Below are 21,087 nucleotides of genomic sequence, written 5' to 3'. Positions count from 1 at the left end.
AATATCTTGGTCTTTGGTATAGAAGTATGAGCTTTAGTCACTTTCTCTTATCAAATTCAATCAAACTGTCTTTCATGATTGCTGTGATACCTCTGTCTAAAATAATTGATACATTATGTTTGAAAGCATCTCATTTTGGGAGTATAATCTAGTTGGTAATTTTAATTAAATTAATTTGCTTATAAATGTTTATTTTGTGTATATCATTGCTTTCTATTTATAATATTGCTTAGTATTTGTTCATTTTTGTGGTGCAGTTCTTTATCTGGTAATTTGAGTAAATCCCAGTTGAATTATGTTGCCACATTATGTCTTCAAAAGGGCATAAAGTCAGCACACATGCTTCAGTAATATCTGGTTGTTTTACCCTTGTGTTTCCAGTTGGCAATTTGAAATTATGGCTTCAACTGCACTTTAACTATGTGATAATAGCATGTGTTTCTAATAAGGGCCAGAACCATTTTGTTCGGATAGTGTGAATGGTTGTCACTCATATATGACAAATGCACCTTCCTCTGCTTCTTTGATAGCCCCTAAAAACCATACCCTCGAATCAGGCCGATGAAATTAGCTGCTGTGTAAATTGTGTGTCTGAGTGGTTCATTATCTAATCACCGTCAGCACCACAGCGATAAAGCAGATTGAAGCAGGGAAGAGGGCTGCCAGATGATCACACACTCTCACACACACACGCGCGCGCACACTCACACGCGTGCCCTCTCCCCCCCAAATCTGTTTCCCTTGGAAACCTTAATAGTGCAGTTTCCAACTTCAGAGTCGGTCCCTGGAATTCAGCATCTCGGTGTAACCAACTTCAAAGCACCAGTAGTTCTGGGGCATCATTCCCTTTCTGTGAAGACCGTGATTTTGTTTTAATCCGTTTTGACATGTTGAAGCTCTGGAGCTACTGTTTTGTTTTTAGTACCCTGAATATGACTAAATAGGGGAAATACCCCAACTGCTTGCAGGAGTTCAGAGTCACTCAGCTACTGTTAATTTGTTAGCCTCGTAGGAACTTTGGTCACTCTATGATGTTCTGTGTTATTTATTGAATTGCTTCCCTCTGACTTACTCAGGCGCGTTCGAGGACGACGACATCACGCACGTAGAGGGCAGCGTGGACCCTGTGCGGGACATGGAGATCATACACGAGGAGCTGCAGCTCAAGGACGAGGAGCTGGTGGGGCCCGTCATCGACAAGCTGGAGAAGGTGGCGGTGCGCGGGGGCGACAAGAAGCTCAAGCCCGAATACGTGAGTGGGCTGCGGCCTCCAGTGGAGTCTTAAGAGCGCGTGGGGCGTTAGCGTGGGTCACAGGACAGTCTAGCGGGTGTCGATGTGGTTGGCTCTGAGCCATCTGTGCGTGAGCGCGTGCCTCTGCAAGAATTGGGCTTGCGGGGCTTGGCCGCACGAGGGCGCCTTTAAGGTAGTCGATGATTGGACCTTTTCAAATGAAAACACACATCTTTGTCTTTAACATTTAAGTGTGTTTTCTACCACATTTTTCTAAAAAAAATTATAATTAGTAACATTTTAATAATTGTTTCAAAAGCAATGTTGAAGCATTTTAGGACCTCTGTACTACCACAGAAGAAATCATTTGCAAAATCAGCCCCCAAATGTTGTTAGTAAGTTAATAGTTGAAAGTGCCTGGTCTTAGAATAGTGTTGTGCAGCGGATTTCCTCGTGAGACTAAGACAGCCCACGTCATTTCACTTCTGAGTGATAGTTATTTCAGTTGTTTCCCATTTGAATGGAATGGAGAAAAGAGAGATTTTCCTGAAGACCTTGTACAAACTATAGGACAGAGGCGGGATTAAAAGTATGGGTATGATAAATAATTCTTTCTTGAAATGGGGAAAACTGTGATAAAGATATTGCAGTTCATTTGCCCCAAACAGCTTGGTTACTAATTAGAATAAATTATTATGCAATAACCTCTTAGTCTTTTAGAAATACTATTTTTTTAAAAAAGATTTATTTATTTATTTATACAAGCACTGGGTACAGTCAGTAGCGCAGGAGGGTGAGAGAATTCACCAGAGTCAGAGCAGGGAACAGAACAGGCAGACCAACGAAATACATTGCTGAGGGGAGTAGCGGGCGGCAGGAGAGGTCTGTGCGCCATGTGGGATCCTCACCTGGCAGCTGGGGATCGAACCGGTGTTGCTGAGGCTGCAGGCAGCTTCGCAACCCAGTGCTCAACTGCTGCGCCACCAGGGAGGCCCCTAGAAATACTATTTAAAAATGAATTTATCAATCATGCCTTTGTAAATGGGACAGAGGGCCATCAAGTTCTTCTGAAATTCTTGGGTTTCTATTCCTGACTTTCTTCTTAAAACTAGAATGTTGACTGGTATTACTCTTGTAACATTTTCTTTTCATTTCTAAGCATTTTCCTAAAATTTCTATAAAAGATTTGAAAGCATTTACAGAACTTCATTTACAGGAAAATCTAAACACCTCCCCATTCATTTTCCCTTTTTTCACCCATCTTTTCCTGGTTCATTGGAAAGCATTATAATCTGACTTTCTCATTTCCAAAAACTGTGATTATTCCATCATTTTCTTTCCTCATATTTGATCCTGCTGCTTCAGAATAAATCATAGATCAGTGTTTTGTTTTTTTTAATTTAGTTTTATTTATTTATGCATACAAGGACTGGCATGCAGGCCAGAGGAGTGGTGGGTGAGAGGATTCACCAGAGACAGAGTAGGGAGCAGAACAGGCAGATCTACTGAAATACACTGCTGAGGGGAGCAGCGGGCGAGTCAGGAGAGGTCTGCTTCATCATGTGGGTAGCTCCCTGGCTGGGGATAGAACTCGTGCTGCAGAAGCTGCGGATAGCTGCATAGGTTGCATCTTAACCCCTTGCGCCACCAGGAAGGCCCTTATATGACTTATTCTTGTACGACTTACCTTACACAGCAAGAATTATTCTGTTTAAGATAATTTCTTAAACAAGATTCTAAAAGAATTTAGTGAGGCTAAATTGCATTCCTTCACCTTTTCCCCCATGTTCTCTCTGTCCTTATCATCTCTGACTCAGTTAATGGAACCAGATTGTTGGAATTGAAAACAAATATCTTGGACTTAACCTTTTTCCTTTACCTTCTACATCCCTTCCTATTGATCATCATCTCCTGAGTATTCCCTATATCTCTTCCTTCCTTCTCATATCTTTTATTTGCGCCTTATTTACTTAGTTTATTTTTGCAGTTTGACTGATTTCTTTACCTTCCTTCTTGTTTTCCACAGATATAAAATGTAGATTAATGTTATTCCCTTGATTAAAATACCCCAGTATCTTCCTGTAAGATACTGCCAACATAAATTCTATGGCTCACAAATTTCTTTGTGATTAAGCTTTGTCTGACTTATATTTTCTCAACTCTCAACAATGATCTAAACATTTTGGTTTCACATGAGCTTATTTACTTATTACAACTCTGCTCATTTGCTGCTCCTCCAATTCCATTTCATAGTATCCTTGAAGATTAGCCTAAAGCAGAAGTTTGCTACTCTTTAAATAGCTTTCATTGTGATAAACTGTAACATGAAATTTAGCACTTTAATCATTTTAAGTGTACAATTTGATGTCATTAAGTACATTCATAGTTGTGCAATCAACACCACTCTCCATTTCTAGAATTTTTTTTTACTTCCCTAAACTGAAACTCCGTATCCTATAAATAATAACTCCTCTTCTTAGCCCCTCTAATCACTGTTCTACTTTCTGTCCTATGAATTTCCCTATTCTAGGTATGTAATATAAGTAGAATCATATAACTTTTGTCTTTTTTGTCTGGCTTATTTTATTTAGTATAACGTATTCAAGGTTTATCCATATTTTAGCATGAATGAGAATTTCATTCCTTTTTAAGACTGAATTATAAGTATATACTACGTATTGTGGTTATGTGGGTAGTTTCTACATTTTGGCCACTGCTGTGAATAATACTGTGACATTGTTGTACAATTACATTGTGATAATATAACATTTTTGAAGAAATCTCTTGAAAACAGTCTGGAAGGCAATGTTAAATGACTATAGAGGCTTAGGGAGATAGAATTATGAATGCTTTTCTGCTTTGATTTTATTGCCTTTATAAAAAAAATCATGGAAATGAACCCCAAAGTTAAAATATATTACATATATCAGCCCATTTAATAATGCATGAACTAGGAATGTGATTGGAAATTATTGCAGTGTATTATTTGAATCTACATAGCATGCATACCTCAAAGCTAAAAGAGGACATTTATAACATTTTCAAAATAACAATGGCAAGTTGTTTACTTTGATGTGGGTAATTATCAACTTGGGAGTCAAACTATGGTAGGCAGGACTAGTTCATGGGTCTAGGAGACATGATTGTTCTAAGCAATAATGAGTTTTTTGATGATGATGCTCTTAGGTATAAGTGGACAGGACTGGATAAAGTGTCTGTTTTTCTTGAACTGGGATGAGAAGAATGAGAGTGTAAGCATAATTGATCAGTATTAATCTAGTAGTCATCTTAATGCTGTATATTTTATTTCCTCAGCTTGTAGTCATTATTGTAAGAACTCCTAGAAATGAATTTTTTTAAAAAAGATTTATTTATCCATGCATACAAGAGCTGTGTTATAGGCCAGAGGTGTGGGGGTGAGAGGATTCACCAGACACATAGTAGGGAGCAGAACAGGTGGACTGACTGAAATACACTGCTGAGGGGAGCAGCAGGCAAGACAGGAGAGGTCTGCTGCGCCGTGTGGGTTAGCTCCCTGGCCAGAGGTCAGACTCAGGCTGCAGTGGCTACTGATAGCTTCATAGTGCTGCAGCTTAACCCCTTGCACCACCAGGTAGGCCCATGAAATCTTTTGAGTCAATTAATCTCAGAAGTTTTATTGTATTTTTATATTGGGTTCTTTCAAGTGTAAAGAAAAGAACAGAGATTCAAATTAAAAAAAAAAAAACAGCAATGGAAAAAGAGAGATGCTCCTTAGGCTGTTTCAAGAAATGGATTTATATTTTTAAAATACAAGGACTAAGGGAAATGGAAATCCAAACATATTTAAGAACGGAAAATGTGAATAGCCAGACCTTGAAGTTGACATATAAACCATCCCAGGACAGTACCCATTAATTCAGCGGAAGACTGTGTATCTTGTGGTTAGTTGGTACTCTACCACTCACATCATTCAGACGTTCTCCATTCTGCTTTACTAAAATTCTGCTTTTTTTCCTGCTGCCACTAGAGTTTATCTGCAATTGTATGTATATGTTTTTAATAACTGATTCTCCATAATTTATACTTATTTATAATTACCTTATTTATCATGTCATGTGGTTCATGCTAACTTGTATTATTTCAGTGGTCCATTCAGCTTAATTCTTCAGTTCTTTTATCTTCGTATTTCCTAATTCCATTTCCTGCTAGCAAGTGTCTACTTGGCCTTAGAAGGGCTGTTTGTTTTGTTGGTTTTTTGCATGAGTCTGTTTCATAGGTTAAGTGCCCACCAGTTGACCAGGAGGCGGTGTTCTGGGTAGGACTGCTTAGCAGAAGCTGTGGATTAAATCAGGTTCCTTTCAGAGAGAACTAAATAAGCACCATTTTGAATTTCGTGTTTTGTGTGCTGTGTAGGAGACCTAGTACATACAGGTCCTCTGTGTTCACTGTTATTTATTCCAGGACAACAGTTAGGAAGTATAAAGATGTGTAACACTTCTGGAATAACATAAAAGAATGTACAAGGTTCAGGGCAAGGGTCGTAAGGATTAGACCCTAATTCTAAAGTAGGACAGACTACTTTAGAATCATCAGTTTAAGTATACCCTGAGGGAATGAGCTCATAGAACTGATGTTATAGAACATAGGTTGAAGGAATACTTTACTGGGTGTTCCCACCTGCCTACTTTCTCTTTTCCTGTAGCCAAACACACACAGTGGAGAAACTAAAAGTGGGACATTTAGTATCTCCATAAATATATTAGCACCACCTTAAAGTGGGCCCTCAGCTAAATCTATCTTGAGTATATAGAACTATTCTCTGCTGCAACTGCTTCCCTACCTCCTCAGACCTCTGATTTATACCCACTTCCTACTTTCATCCATCCCTACTCTTAGCAAATGACTGCCTCCTACTTCAAAGATTAAAATAAAAGCCATCAGACATTTAAATTCTCTTAGTTTTCCACTAGCCACTCATAAAACCTACGTATTCACTCCTCTTATCTACTTCCTAATTTTTCAGAAACCTTACGCTGTTAGTCATCTTCTTTTTTTTTTTGTTTCTTTTAAATGACTTTTTAAGTTTTTTTTAAGTGACTATTGAGATAAATAAGTAAATAAGTAAGATAACCATAAGTAACACACACATACCTATAAACTTTTTAACGTGTATGATTCAGTGGTTTTCAGTGTATTCACAAAATGGTATTTCAATCACCGGTAATCCTGTTTTCTTGATAGAACCTTATCTCTCTTAAACTAGATTGTTTTTATCAGCTATTTAAAGATGACTTCTTAAATCTTTTTTAAAAATCTTTTTTTATGAATGCCACACTCCTCATCCTTCAGTTACCATGTTTTCTCTATCCTCTTAAAAAGAGTATTTCATAACACTAAATGTTCAATTTACCAAAAAAGATCATTTTAAGTTCACATGTGCTTATTAATATAACCTTAAAATACATAAAGCCAAAGTTGATGGAACTAAGAGGTTGAAAAAAAAGGGCCAAGTCTACCGTCATGATAGAAAAATGTTAATATTAAATCTTTTAGAAATTGATAGAATAAGGTCCTCCCTGGTGCCTCAGGGGTTAAAGTTTCAGCACTATCAAGCTATGGAAAGCTACTGCAGCCTGAGTTTGATCCCTGGCTTTGGAGCTACCGCATGGCGCAGCAGACCTCTTCTGTCTCACCCGCTGCTCCCCTCAGCAGTGTATTTCAGTCGGTCCACCTGTTATGCTCCCCGCTCTGTCTCTGGTGAATCCTCTCACCCTCCACCTCTGGCTTACATCCTAGTTCTTCTACATAAAATAAATAAAATCTTAAAAGAAAAAAGTCTTTCTTAAACTCATCAACTCTCTTGACATTTCATACATTTTTTCTGATCTCATTCTGTTTTCTCCTTACAACTTCAGGTTCCTGTTTTATAGATGTTCTATTTGTTTGTTTTACATAATGCCAGGTATGCCAAATAATTCGTGATTATTTTTTTTCCTTTATAACTCTCCCTATTCAGTTGCCTTTTTATTAAAATGAAATTTGTGGGGTTTTCCCCTTTTGTCTTTCTTGAACATGGTGAAATCCATTCAAACTTATTTACAGGCCTCATAGGAACAATTGCCTTCTTAAATAATGGTCAGATCTCCTATTGCGAACTGTACCTCAAGAATGAATGAACTATTCCAGTTGTCATTCTTTAGCTATCTATTTCATGTCCTTCAGTGAGTCATATAACAGAAAACCCACAACCGCCAACATATATGCTGTTCTTTCTAGAATTAATCTATTAATTCTTGGAGGATAACCCCTACTTACACACACACACACACACACACACACACACACACATTCACCCCACTATATAAAGCATTGCTACCAGTTGTTTTAGTTTTCTCATTTGTTGCCTGATTCTTTTCTGGGAGTTTCAATCACTGATGTATATAGAAAGATGGTAGTCAAGCAATCAGTACTCTGGCCTCCATAAACAGCAACATTCATCTAGTAGAGTAACAATGTTTAATATTGTTGATGATTCAGGGATATCCTGAATTTCAAATTAGAATATACTATAAGAAAAACTTTCCTTGATTTGGGATATTCAGTGAGGATACACTGCATTGGAATTGAGGAAGCTTTATCAGTAGACTTCTAGCCAGATTATTTTGAGCTCAAGGTCTTGCCCCCATTCTTTGTGTCTAAGTGCATTTTTGGCTGCATTGTTGGTATGTGTTAAAGTACCCAACCCAGCATGGGTCAGCTTTTCTGCATGTTAGCATCAGGTATTATGGTGAGATTGGCTAAAGGGAAATATCAGGCTTGGAAGCTATAATTATTACAAAATAAGAGTGAGTCACCTTGATAAACTGCCAAGTCTATCCATTTAGCCATCAAATTTTAGGATTACAGATAGTGGTCAGAGAAGAGATGAATTCCTTCCTTCCCTTTCACCTAGTGAATATATTTTCCTTTTATAAAGATATTTATTGGTTAAAAATAAATGATGCAGCATTAAAAGAAGGTATAATGGAAAAGTCCAACCGTCTGGAGATATTTCTATTGCTAACAATTTGGTATGGTATTTATCCAGTTTCATTATTTAAGAGCATTTATTTATGTGTTACATATAGGTGAAAACCACAAATGGAATCATATTGTGACTCTGCCACTAGTTTTCCCTGTTATATGAATGGCGCATATTAACAACTCTCCAGTTAATGGATTTTAAGTTGTTTATAATCTATACCTCTGTCCTTATGCTAGTATCACACTGTTTTAATTAGTATAGCTTTGTGGTTTATTTTAGTATATAGTAAGTCAAGTCACATATGGTATGAACATGTTTAATCTATCTAAACTTTTGTTTTTACTCTCAAGCAAGCCATTTTTTTTAGTTTATTTATGCATACAAGAACTGGGGTACAGGCCAGAGTATCCAGAGGTGTGGTGGGTGAGAGGATTCACCAGTCACAGAGTGAGGAGCAGAACAGGTGGACCAACTTAAATACACTGCTGAAGGGAGAAGCGGGCGAGACAGGAGAGGTGTGCTGCGCCATGTGGGTCTCCTCCCTGGCCGGGGATCGAACTTGTGCTGCAGTGGCTGTGGATAATTTCATAGGTTGTGTCTTAACCCTTTGGGCCACCAGGGTGGCCCCTCAAGCAAGCGATTCTTTAAGAATAGTAATTGCTATTCAATTTGTAATGTTCTCCAACATCCTTATTAATATTTTAAGTGGGATTTTATTAGATAAACATTGTGGTTGGAATTTTTATCAGCACAATGTTGATTAATAGAAATGAACTTCAAGTGCATGATCTGGCTGAATAAAGTTTTAAGTCAGTGTCTCTGGATCCCTGGTCTGAAAGTCTATGGCTGTTGTTGGGGGAATTTGAATATTGCCACAGAATCACTCACAACTGTGGTTCTTGGATTTTGGGACTATGAATTCCTTTAAAGAAGCATTTATAAAGTATGTGCCATCATCCCTCAAAGACACATAAATATGCAACTTCAGGGTGTTAGGGAGCCCTTGAAATTTATTTATGGGTCATAGATTAATAAATCTTGCTATGAGAGCTAAAGAATACCAAAATAGATAAGTCTAGTAAGTAGTCTAGGAAAGTCTCATAAATCGCTGGGTTACGTTATAGTGTGGAAAGGGAAATATTTTTGTGATGCATGGATTGAAAATCAGATATTATTCCAAATAATAATATTGAGTTTCCTTGATGACCTTGGAATGAAAATGTGAACTTTGAATAACAATCATAGGAATGCCTAGGCTAAACAAGGAGCAATTAGAAAGGCAGTAAGAAAGACAAGTAAGAGGCCTTCCTGGTGGCTCAAGGGGTTAAGACACAGCACTATGAAGCAATTCACAGCCACTGGAGCATGAGTTCCATCCCCGCCAGGGAGGTGAAGACCCACATGGTGCAGCCGACCTCTCCTGACTTGCCCACTGCTCCCCTCAGCAGTGTATTTCAGTCATTCTGCCTGTTCTGTTCCCCTCTTTGTCTCTGGTGAATCCTCTCACATAAAACCACACCCCCCCACCCCTGCCCCGAACCTCTGGCCTGTGCCCCAGTTCTTGTATGCATAAATAAATAAATCTTAAAAAAGAGAAAAACAAATAAACCAGGATGGACAGAACATAAATTTTCAAGTTACTTAGATATGAATTTGAATCTTCACTCTGCCACTCACTAGCTGTGAGAATTTAAGCAAGGCATATATCCTTCCTGAGCCCAAATATATTATAAATGCTATTAACAATAACAGTCATACATAAGTAAACAGACTATTTCTAAAGTTAAATGTGAAGTTATCAGTAAGAAGAGTCAAAATGAAGACAGAGGTATCAAAGTTTGAATTGTTTCTTTGCAGTTAAAAGGTAATTGTTTAGCAGAAACTAGTTTTTGATAATGTTAAAACTAGACTCCTGAATTGAGGTTTCACTGAGAAAATTAGCATTACTGGTAACCTTTAGAAATTTGAAGAAACAGGATAATGAATAATTATTCAAATTGGAAAATAGGTATATATGCATTACAGGAGTACCCAAGAGAATATATTGCCATTTTATATATCACTGGCATTTAATATTTCAACAGTAATAATGGCAAAAATTCACATTTATTGAGAATTTACTCTTTGCCAAGAGCTATGCTAAACACCATATATGCATTATCTTTTTTCATCTTCACAGTTACCCCAGGGGATAGATAGAATCATCATTTCATTTTATCAATGAAGTAAAGGTTGAATTAGTATACTCACATCATTGCAATGTAACTAAAGTTTAGAGGACCAGGAATTTTTGTATAATCTTCATCATGTACAGAGTTTATTCTGCAAATAAGGAGTTTGTTAAAGTTATCAGAAACAGCTCTTTTCCTACATACCAATGAAATGCATCTTAAAGTAACTTCTGCTGCACCAAGCATTAAAGTGTTATTTGTTTTTATTGTATTCTGGTTTATTTAAAGTAGGTTAAGTATGCATTAAGTTGTTTTTCAGTTGACCAGATGCCACTTTTTATTATCATTATGTGTTTATATGTTAAGAAAAAATTTCAGTCCATTAAGTATTATATGCAAGTTAGTCCACATGTTTCTTTCTTCTGACAAGAAGTTTTTCAGATAAGGAACATACATTTTTTTTTCCTAAAATAAAAATTTTACTTTATGTAAGAAAAATAGTGTATTGCAGTGATAGCATATAATGGTCATTTATATATGAAAATCTTACCTGTGAACAATCTATTTTTCATTTGTCTTAAGTAAGGTTGGCATCTTTCAGTAATCTGCCTTTTCTTGGCTGTTCAATCTTTCATGGGGATAATCAAGAGGGTACAAAATAAAATGTTTTAAAATATTTTTACTTTCAATTATTCAAAAATTTGATATAATTTACAGATTTTTCTTAAAAGATTTGAATGTGGCTTTAATGAATATATTGTTTGAGAATTTTATAGTTAATTCTCTTTTGAGTGCTTCTAATTTGTAATGTAATTTGCTGTGTATGAAGGAGATGTAAAAAAGCTTTCATGATAAGATTTCTATGTTCTAAAGTGACAGTCTAGTTAATTTAATTTAAAATGAAAGAGATTTGCTGAAATTCCTTCACTAGAGATCAGCATTTATTAAGGCCCTTTGGTTTTGTAGGAAAAGAAACTATTTTACACTTTTTATATAATTACATTTTAATTTCCTTATTTTTGGTTTGGCTTCTTTTTATCTGTTTTCTTCAATTGAAAAAACTAATGGGACCAAATATAAGATGGTACCACTGTTTTCTTCTTCTTTTGTATAATCTTGTTGCCTGTCTCTACATAAGCTGTTCTGGCCACTCATCATAGTAACCAGCTGGGCCATTTCACCTGCTGGAACCATTAAAGAGGACTCTCTCCCCCTAGATTAATCCCCTCCGACATTAGTTTTTTGCACTGACAACTGGAGCAGGCATTCAGTATTTGCAGGTGGCCAGTGTGACGCACATAATTGCCTACAATTTTAGGCAATGAATAAAAATGGTCTACATTACTTGTCAAAGGTTGTATATGCAGTGCCAAGTGAGATCTATGGGAAGCCTTTTAGGGTTTAAAGAACAGTTAATAGCAAGGCTGCACAGGGCTTTTTTAATCATAATGCATTTGTAATATAGCACTTTGATCTTCTCCTTGTAGGAAATGGTGTTACATTAGCCACTTTTAAACATTTATGAGTGAAATTCAGTTCTAGAAGAGTAAAAGTGATTATTCTTAAGCAGAACATGTTAGATTTCATTAAAAGTTTTCTACTTGCCCCATCCTTGTTAAAATCTGTGGGAAGTCCTTTTCCTGGAGGGTTTCAAATCAGGATCTAAGGATATAGGGCTTTTTCCTTATTTTTCCTCTTGGTAACAGCAAGATTTGGAAGGGAGATATACTAAATACTGAGATAATTTATACAATTGAATATTTATAGAATAACTGATTTATGGTAAAGAAAAATACACCGATAAACATCTAAGGAATTGTTAGTAATTGTGTATTATAAAGTTTTAGAAATACATATCTAAAACATATCCATAAATTATCCCCTCCCCCCAAAAAAACCCCCAAAAACAAAAAAAAGAGATGACTCACAAATGTACTTCTTCTGGAAGAGCTAAGTTTGACCTTTCAGACCCAAGAGTCTTTTATTAACACCTGCCTGTAAGGAGAACCTTGCCACACACAGCTTTTAGATTCAGAACCACAAAACTGATGAGGAAAGGCTTGAAGGGTTCAGTTTGTGTCACTTGCTGTTTGCCGTTTCCATTTCACAGATGATTAATCTTTCTGTGAAGAAAGGCCAGAGAAACAAAGCACATTGGGCTCTTCCTGCAGTTACTCCTTCTGAATGCACACTAGCTTGCTAACTAAAAGGCCTTTAGATTTCCAGCTGAGAGAGATGTTCTGAAAGTGAATGCAGCTGGTTGGAGGTCACCAGTGCAGGGCTCTTGCCATTGTGTAATGGAGGCTTTGGCAGGTTGGGGGGGGGGGTTGGTGGGGAGAGAGGCGTATTGGAGTGAGGATGGGAGAAGTGGGCAGGGAGAAGGTGTTGGCAAAAAATTAATTCAGAATAAAAAGGGTTTTGGTCAGTTGATTTAATATTTTGGAGGATAGATCATCAATAATAGGTTCAGCTTCATGTATTTTATTTTTCTTTTTAAGGAAAAAGTGCCTCTAGTATCCCTCCCCTCCCCCTTTCCTAATAGCATTTTTGTCTTGTAAGTAGCATCACCAGGGATTGTTGAAACATTAAATGTTGTAGTCTTTGGTGTATTTGAATTATCTTGAAATTTCTAAGACCATTGCAAGTGTTGATAGTATTCCACCTTTTATATATTAAAATTTAATGTCATAGCAATGTTTCATTGGTACTTGGTTTTCTAATGAGATAATTGAAAATCTCTGTGACTTAGTTCTCATTTCATTAAAACTTTGACTTTATTTTAAAATTATTTTTATTTTGAGAATTTGAAAACTTTTAAGTTTAATATTTAATATCTAAATGCTCAGTATTCATCTTGTATTTACTTTTTCCTCACTCTTATTTAGGACATAATGTGCAAAGTCAAATCCTGGGTTATTGATCAAAAGAAACCTGTTCGCTTCTATCATGACTGGAATGACAAAGAGGTAAGTTACAAATATGCCATCTATTATTGCTTTTGCCTTTGTTTCTTAAGAGAACAAATTTAGAGTTATCTTCATTTTACACTTACCACTATCTAATTAAACTTTATTTCTTTTAATAATTGCTTATTCCCAGGCTTATTTTTACTTTTCCCTGCTCCTGATATTTCATAACAACTAATCTTTGAAAGCAAGAATTATGAAAATGACTGCTTTGTTTAAAAAAGTTTGCTTTCAAATTATTCTGTTTTATACAATACTCAACTTTTAAAAAAGAATTCTTTATCTCCCACTTTAGATTGAAGTGTTAAATAAACACTTATTTCTGACTTCAAAACCAATGGTCTACTTGGTTAATCTCTCTGAAAAAGACTACATTAGAAAGAAAAACAAATGGTAAGTTTTTCCTCTCCAGATATACACAGACATAGCTATACACATACAATACAAACATACATATATACATACGTTTTTACTGTACTTTTGATTATAATTATATCTCTCCTCATTATTAAAAAGTTTAAAATGTCTAAGAAAGCTTTTCCCTGTATTTAAATTCCAAGAAGAGTCTCCTGATTGATTTACACTGAAATAACATAAGAAAAAACCCAAACAAAATTAATAGTGAATTATGCATATTTACCTATCAAATTTAAATTTTATAGGCATTATTTTTTTTGCAAAATGAGAATAAATACAGCTGGAGCAATAAAACTTAAAACTAGGAATTTCTAGCTTTGTTGATATTACATATATGTAACTTTAAAATATCCACTTGGAAGTATAGCTAGACCTTGGTGCATGTGGTGTGATAAAGAGGTATGAGCCTATATTTCTGAATCACATACAGTATTGTAAACTATTTTTACCTCAATTTAAACAAAAGGGCATAAAAAAATTCAGATTGGACATTTTAATTTTTTTTTTTAAATTAAACTGGAGGAGGAGGGCAGGGGAGTTTGGGATAAGACCAGGCATCTTTTTGAAATACTTTTAAAGTGTACAAGGTGAAAGCTATGTGTCCATGTATTATTGTCATTTTTTGACATTAATCAAAGTATACAAGATTTCTTTTAAAAGTTTCATATGTTCATATATATGTATTGGCATGTAGACATTTGGCATATTATTCACCTTGATTTGCCTCACTGGACCCTCAGTATTTTATAGTATTAAGTCATACAAACAAATCATAACTATCCAAAGTGAAATATCTGAATTCTCCTAAAATATAGTCGGTTTCTCCCTGTACTTCATTAAGTACTTAGATGCACATGGTTTCAATTTTCCATTAAAACTTCTCATTTCCATATGATATCAAAGAGTGAGAAGCTTTAAACTGAAAAATAAACATTCATAGACTGGAAGCCAAAACAATAATTAATGTCAGATGGTTAACTCCAATAAATCATTAGAATAAATTCTGTGAAATTACTGCAACTAAAAATGCCCGTTGATATTACTATAAGACATTTTGTGTTCTCATAGGAAGCTGAATTTTACTTCTTTTTTGTTAATATTCTAGAAAGCATAAAGTTAACATGAAAATTTAGTTCTGACTGGTAAGTGTCCTTCAGTAGATAATTAGCTTTAAAATAATCAGTTCTGTCTTGTTTCAGATTCTTATAAATTTTATGATTAATGTGCTAAAAATTGTTACCTTTGGGAAGGAATTTTAAAATGTATTACATGGTCTGAGTTAATAAATCTACTCATTGTAGTATGAATGGTAAGGTTTCCTGAGGCTCTGTGAAACAATACAGACATCAAAGTTTACATGAAAAGGGATGAGTCAGTTTCCTTGCCCAAAGGGGCTTCTCACACCTGTATATGGATGATTACAGGTAGAACTCCCTGACTCTAATTGTATAGTAAATACCATTTCCCAGACCCTAATGGTAGACAGTCTGCTTGGGAGACGCCAGTCTGTGATTTAGCTGTCGCCAGACACCCCATGTTTTTTGTGAGACCAGTTGTGATGATGATATGGTTATAGCGAATTGAAAGTAAACTCTGGTCTAAATAGCAAATTTTAATGTATAAAAAATGTAGAGTTATGATCCCATTTATAAAACCAAATTTTAGATTTTATGTATAACTAATGGTCTGGTTTGTGTGGGTGCTTGAGGGGGAGGGGGCATCAGATCTTGTGTAAGTTAGTGTAATTGTAGCTGAAAGATCAAAGACTGGGTAACTGAGTGATGTTCCAGAAGAGAATTTACCACATAGCCATTTTCTGTACAGTTTCTGCCGCCTGCTGTTCCTATTTTCCCTCAAGCTAGCCATTGACTACCCCCTGTGCATCCCTGCTCGTAAAAAATGATTGAGGAAGTATTTGTCATGTATTTATGACTGGGAAACATTGTGTGATAGGGAATGGCATCTACTGGAGCCGGAAAGATTGCCATTTTCCTTTCATTCAGCCACTCTGCTACAGCTTTAAATCCTCTGTTTATGCAACATAGCCTTTATATTAAAGTGAAGAATAAATTTCTGTTATGAAGAATATGAACACTAGGTTTTCATCATTTGTAACACTACAAGCACATGTGAATGGTTAAAATACATTTTAACTACTAAAGTCTTTTAAATTTTGTTGGCATCTTGTTTTCTTGGTAATGTTTATATCTAAGTTCCATTTGCCTTGGTTGCGCCTTTAGCAAAAGAAAAAGGTCTGTTTAAAGGCTGATATGTAATGCTACTGTAGCAAATAATGACTGATGCAGAAAGAATAATAAATATAGTCATGAGTCTTTTAGACTAGAAAACTATTTTAAATGGTTGGAAAAGAGGAGGAAGGGTTTGTGATATGTGATTTTGCTTGTAAGACGATGACTAAAACTGTGCTTTCATGGGTCACCAATTCAGAAGTATGAACATTTTAATTACTAGTTAAAGTTCACTTTAAACTTAAATGGTAACATTTTATTTTTCAATCCTAGAAAAGAAGGAAGCATTTTGAAAGATAAGTATTTTATTGAGTTAGGTATATTGACCTTTGTAAAAACTGGAATGGCTCCAAGCACCTACTCACTGGATTTTTAAAGTGTTGAATTAGTCATTTCATTGATTAAGACCTAGCCCCTGAAGAGAAGCTGACATGGCAGCCTGGTTAGTTACATTTGTGTTATGATCAGATGACAGTAATCAAGATGTCAGGAGAATCCACAGAAATCTTTTTGTATTATTACAAATTGCCATTCTTTGAGTTAAACTATACAGAAGTTGTTTTGGGTAGGTGCCAATGATTTTTGAAAACTTGAGGATTTCATTTTTTAAACATGGTCAGTTATAAGATTATACTATATGCAGTGTTAATTTTCATTTGAGATTGGCTTCTGAGTCATGGTGTCAAGAAGAAAAAGGACATTAGAACTGTCAAACCAGTGCTTAATTAGGGGTTTAAATTTCAGTCTAAGCATCTTTGCTGTTCTGTTAATAGTATATGCCATCCAATTATCAAATAAGTAGGACAAACTAGTTTAGATAGCTAACTTGTCTAATGGTGTCCAATTATGTTTCATTTTGGTGTTCTTTTGCCCCATCTTAAAACCATTGACAAAGAATATTTTATTATTTTATTTTATTGCTCATTTTATCACATTCATATTCAGCTGGAAAATATAATATTTTAAAAATTCAGACTTTGTAGGCTGTGTGTGTGTGTGTGTGTGTGTGTGTGTAATGTATATTTGCATATGCCTGGGTGGGCTTGTGGTCACTAAACATTCTTTTTTGGCTAACATTATATAATAAGTCAATTAATCTGAGTGATGAAATTGATTCAAGATAGGTTGGCAAATATTTGCAAAGTCTTTTAAGCTGTGTATAATGAAGGGCAGTAGGTCAAGTAGCTCTGAATTTTAAATAGAAAAAGATTTTATTCTTCTTATGCCTTGATTCAGCCACAACCCCCCATCTTTGTGTTTTTGTTAGTTTTCCACATAATTCATACACAGCAGTTAAAAATAGTTTGGGGATACTATATATTTTTTACCTGGTTAAGGGGGAAAAGGTGGGATAAATCCATTATCTTCTTGATTCTTGTTATATATAAATGAATTATAGGCACAATATTTTTTAACAAAATATAATTTTTATTATTACAGTTAAACATTGACAAATTCTGTGTGTGTTCTTTTTTTGTCTAACCTCCTTTCTGCTAGTATTTGTTTTCCTTGGCCATTATCATCTTAAAGTAGGGAATATTTGATTATAAGCTACAAAATACATTGTGACTGCATCAGTGTCATTTCAAACCAGTATAACTCAAACAGGTTTTCAAATATTAGAAGTAATATTAATATATTCTTATTTTGTCATCACAGGATCCATTAATTTCATAAATCACTTTCTTCTAATCTTTATGAAACAACCATATATCAAAAATAAAACTGACTAGGTGAAATACTTAGTAGCACAAACCAGTTGGTTTTAATAGAATTAACATTGACACAATTGCCCAGGACAAAATGAACAATATTGCAGTTGAGTATACAAAAAAATAAATCTTTGAGACTAGTAAGAGAGCAAGTAATACCTGTCATTAAAATTATATAATCTTCTACATTATGTATTTTCCTCAAATTCTTTATTTCTCTACTCAACCCAAAATCATTTGGTAACAAGGACATTGAAAATATCTTTAAAATATTATTGAACATTGGAACATTATTGAACATGAACATTTTCTTTCTTTTTAATTGAGGTAATATTGGGGTACCCCCATCAGGTATTATCACTGCAGTGCACCCACTACTAAGTCACCCATATTTCAACACCATAGAGCATTATGCTCTTTGTCCTTACCTTTTCCCCTCTCCCTACGCCCACTTGGTACTTCAGTTCTGTGGTCAGCTGTGAAGCCTTAGGTTTTAAGCTTGTCTTTATCTGACTATTAATTTAGTTACTTTATATTCCACATATTAATGAGACCATCTAGTCTTTATCTTTCGCCTTTTGACTTATTTCAGCTAGCATTGTCCCTTCAGACTCCATCCATGTTGCTGAAAAATGGCATGTTTATCTTTTTTTGACCACTAAGTAATATTACATTGTGTATATAACACATTTTCTTGATCTACTCATCTGTTCTATAGCACTTAGGTTGTTCCCATAATTTAGCTATAGTAAATAGCAACTGCAGTAAGCATGGGGGTACAAGTTTCCTTTGAACTAGTGTTTTTGAATGTTTTGGGTAATGCCCAGGAGTGGAATTGCTGGGTTGAATGGCAGGTTCAGTTTTAATGTTTTGAAACGCACAGCTTTCCACCAGCTTTGAAGGAGCATTTCCTTTTCTCCACATCCTCACCAGCACTTGTTGTTTCTGATCTTTTAAATATGGGCCATTCTATATTTTATATTTTAGCAATATAAATAAAAGGGGAAATGTGTTCATTTTTGACATAAAATTTTATGTCTGTGCTTATCTATAAATATAAAATGGTTTGTATAACTGTTGTAATAAATAACAATTTCTGATAAGATCTTTCATTGAAGCTAAAAATTTACACAGACATACTACATTGGAAAAATCACATTGCTATGCATTGATTTACTTGAAACAAATAAAATGAAAATGACAAAATGAAGCAAATAAAATGAGGAAGTTTTTCAAGTAGATTTGAATCAGGTTTGATTTACATTAAGTTTTTAGGAACATTCACCTGTGTAAGATTTTTTAAATGTTTTACTCTATTATCTACTAGTCTGGCAAAGTTAAAACCTTGAAATATCTATCCAATGTTTCTTTGAGGGTATAATTTCTATTTTTCATTTAGTTTTGGAGAGATATTGTGTCAGCTTCATTTTGAAGTAGCTAACATTATGAAGGCTATGAGAATATCTTACTTATTCTGAGTGTGCTCCTACCTACTTGAAATCACAACATAACAATAATAAATTTATTTTAACGTACGGGGCGTATTTTAACTGAATTAAATTTTACAAGCTATAATTTGTCATGCTTTTCATAAATTAAATACTTTTTTAGTAGTAGTTCCATTATGAGGGATAGTGCTTATTTGCTCCTTTGACAGCTATGAAAGGGTGATGGGGCAGGTCAAAGTATTTTTGAAGTCTAAACATTGGTTGTCTTTTTTTAGATAATGGAATTGGTTAAATCAGTGAACTCCTATATAAAATATTAACTTTACTGACATTAAAAATGAATCTAAAAAGAAAATATTTTCTTGGGCCTCCCTGGTGGTGCAGGAGGTTAAACACTGCACTATGCAGCAATCCACAGCCTCTGCAACATGAGTTCGATCCCCGGCTGGCCAGAGAGCAACCCACATGGCACAGCAGACCTCTTCTGACTCGCCTGCTGCTCCCCTCAGCAGTGTATTTCAGTCGATCTGCCTGTTCTGTTCCCTACTCTGTCTCTGGTGAATCCTCTCAACAACCACCCCCCCCATCTCTGGCCTGTGCCCAGCTCTTGTATGCATAAATAACTGAAAATCTTTAAAAATATATATTTTTTTTTCTTAAGATTCCCTTCTCCATTTTACAGTTTATTTTGGCTACTTTATAATTTTCGGTTGTGTTTTAATTTATATTATAATAAAATGTTGAAACAGTATATATGCACTATGAATTAGGATTTTAAATAATTTCAGGTGAATGGAATTTGTGGAATCAATTATTTACTTTCTCTGATCAGAATCTTGAGAGTTAAAAGGGATATACTAAAAAAGGAAAACAATCCCTTTTATTGAAAGAGATGGGAAGCTGCAAGAAGTAGGAGGGAAAAGACATTTGCTCATTCAGGAGTCTTTTTACTTGAAATCTTCTTTTGTGTTTGAATATATATGTACATATAGTAATATTTCCAAATTTATTTCTCATTGTTATTAAATTGTTTTTGGTTACTCTTTCAGCAGTTTCATAGTCTTATAAAGAGGTATTGGTGGGCCTCCCCGGTGGCGCAGCGGTTGAGCGCTGGGTTGCGAAACTGCGCGCGGCCTCTGCTGCGCTGGTTCGATCCCCGGCTGCTCCCCGGCCACCGGAGGAGGGTCCCACATGGCGTGCAGACCTCTCCTGCCGCCCGCTGCTCCCCTCAGCAGTGTACTTCGGTCCTTCTGCCTGCTCTGCTCCCCGCTCTGGCTCTGGTGAATTCTCTCACCCTCCCGCACTTCTGACTGTACCCAGTGCATGTATAAACAAAAACAAACAAACAAAACCAGCAAACAAATAAATAAAGCATGCCTCTTTTAAAAAAAAAAAAAAAGAGGTATTGGTGCCCTAAAGCACTTAGTCATAATAAAACCAGATCACACTTACTCCATATTATGACAAAAATAATTATAGAAAAAAAGCACATCTTTTTATGTGAACATAGTGCTACTGACCCACCATATTATGCATAATAAGGGTTTCCCCTATCCTATTTGTTTATTTGCCCAATACTATAATTTCATTTTGCAGGGTCACAGAATTTCAGAAAATGATACTTTGGGGAAAGTCAATTGTTGCATTCATTAGCACCATATGTTTACTTACTCATATATAAGTGATGTAATTTATCAGATATGTCAGAACTTTCATCTTTTTTAAGGCAGCTAAAGAACCTCACCCCATATACCTGGGAAGGTTTACCATTTTTTTCCTAGCTTTGAGACACTAAAGCTCTATCAACCAAAAACATATTCTCTAGGATTTTCTCATGAAATTAAAGCATACATTTCCTATATATGTATACACCCATATGTAACCTAG

General features: G+C 35.3%; 1 protein-coding gene across 2 annotated transcripts in view; it reads left to right on the top strand.

Moving 5' to 3' along the window:
* Positions 1-21,087, top strand: part of OLA1 (Obg like ATPase 1) — a gene marked incomplete at both ends in the record, with an annotated part of 141,520 nt that overhangs the window by 83,352 nt on the left and 37,081 nt on the right. For both annotated transcript variants that reach the window (XM_084254839.1, XM_084254838.1), the window contains 3 exons: positions 1,077-1,252; positions 13,294-13,374; positions 13,670-13,767. In XM_084254839.1, the coding sequence (XP_084110965.1) occupies positions 1,077-1,252; positions 13,294-13,374; positions 13,670-13,767 (355 nt within the window). The remainder of the gene's footprint in view (positions 1-1,076; positions 1,253-13,293; positions 13,375-13,669; positions 13,768-21,087) is intronic.

This window comes from Talpa europaea, assembly GCF_964194135.1.
Source record: "Talpa europaea genome assembly, chromosome: 1".
Taxonomy (NCBI): Eukaryota; Metazoa; Chordata; class Mammalia; order Eulipotyphla; family Talpidae; genus Talpa; species Talpa europaea.
This window is presented reverse-complemented; position numbering and strand designations above follow the sequence as displayed.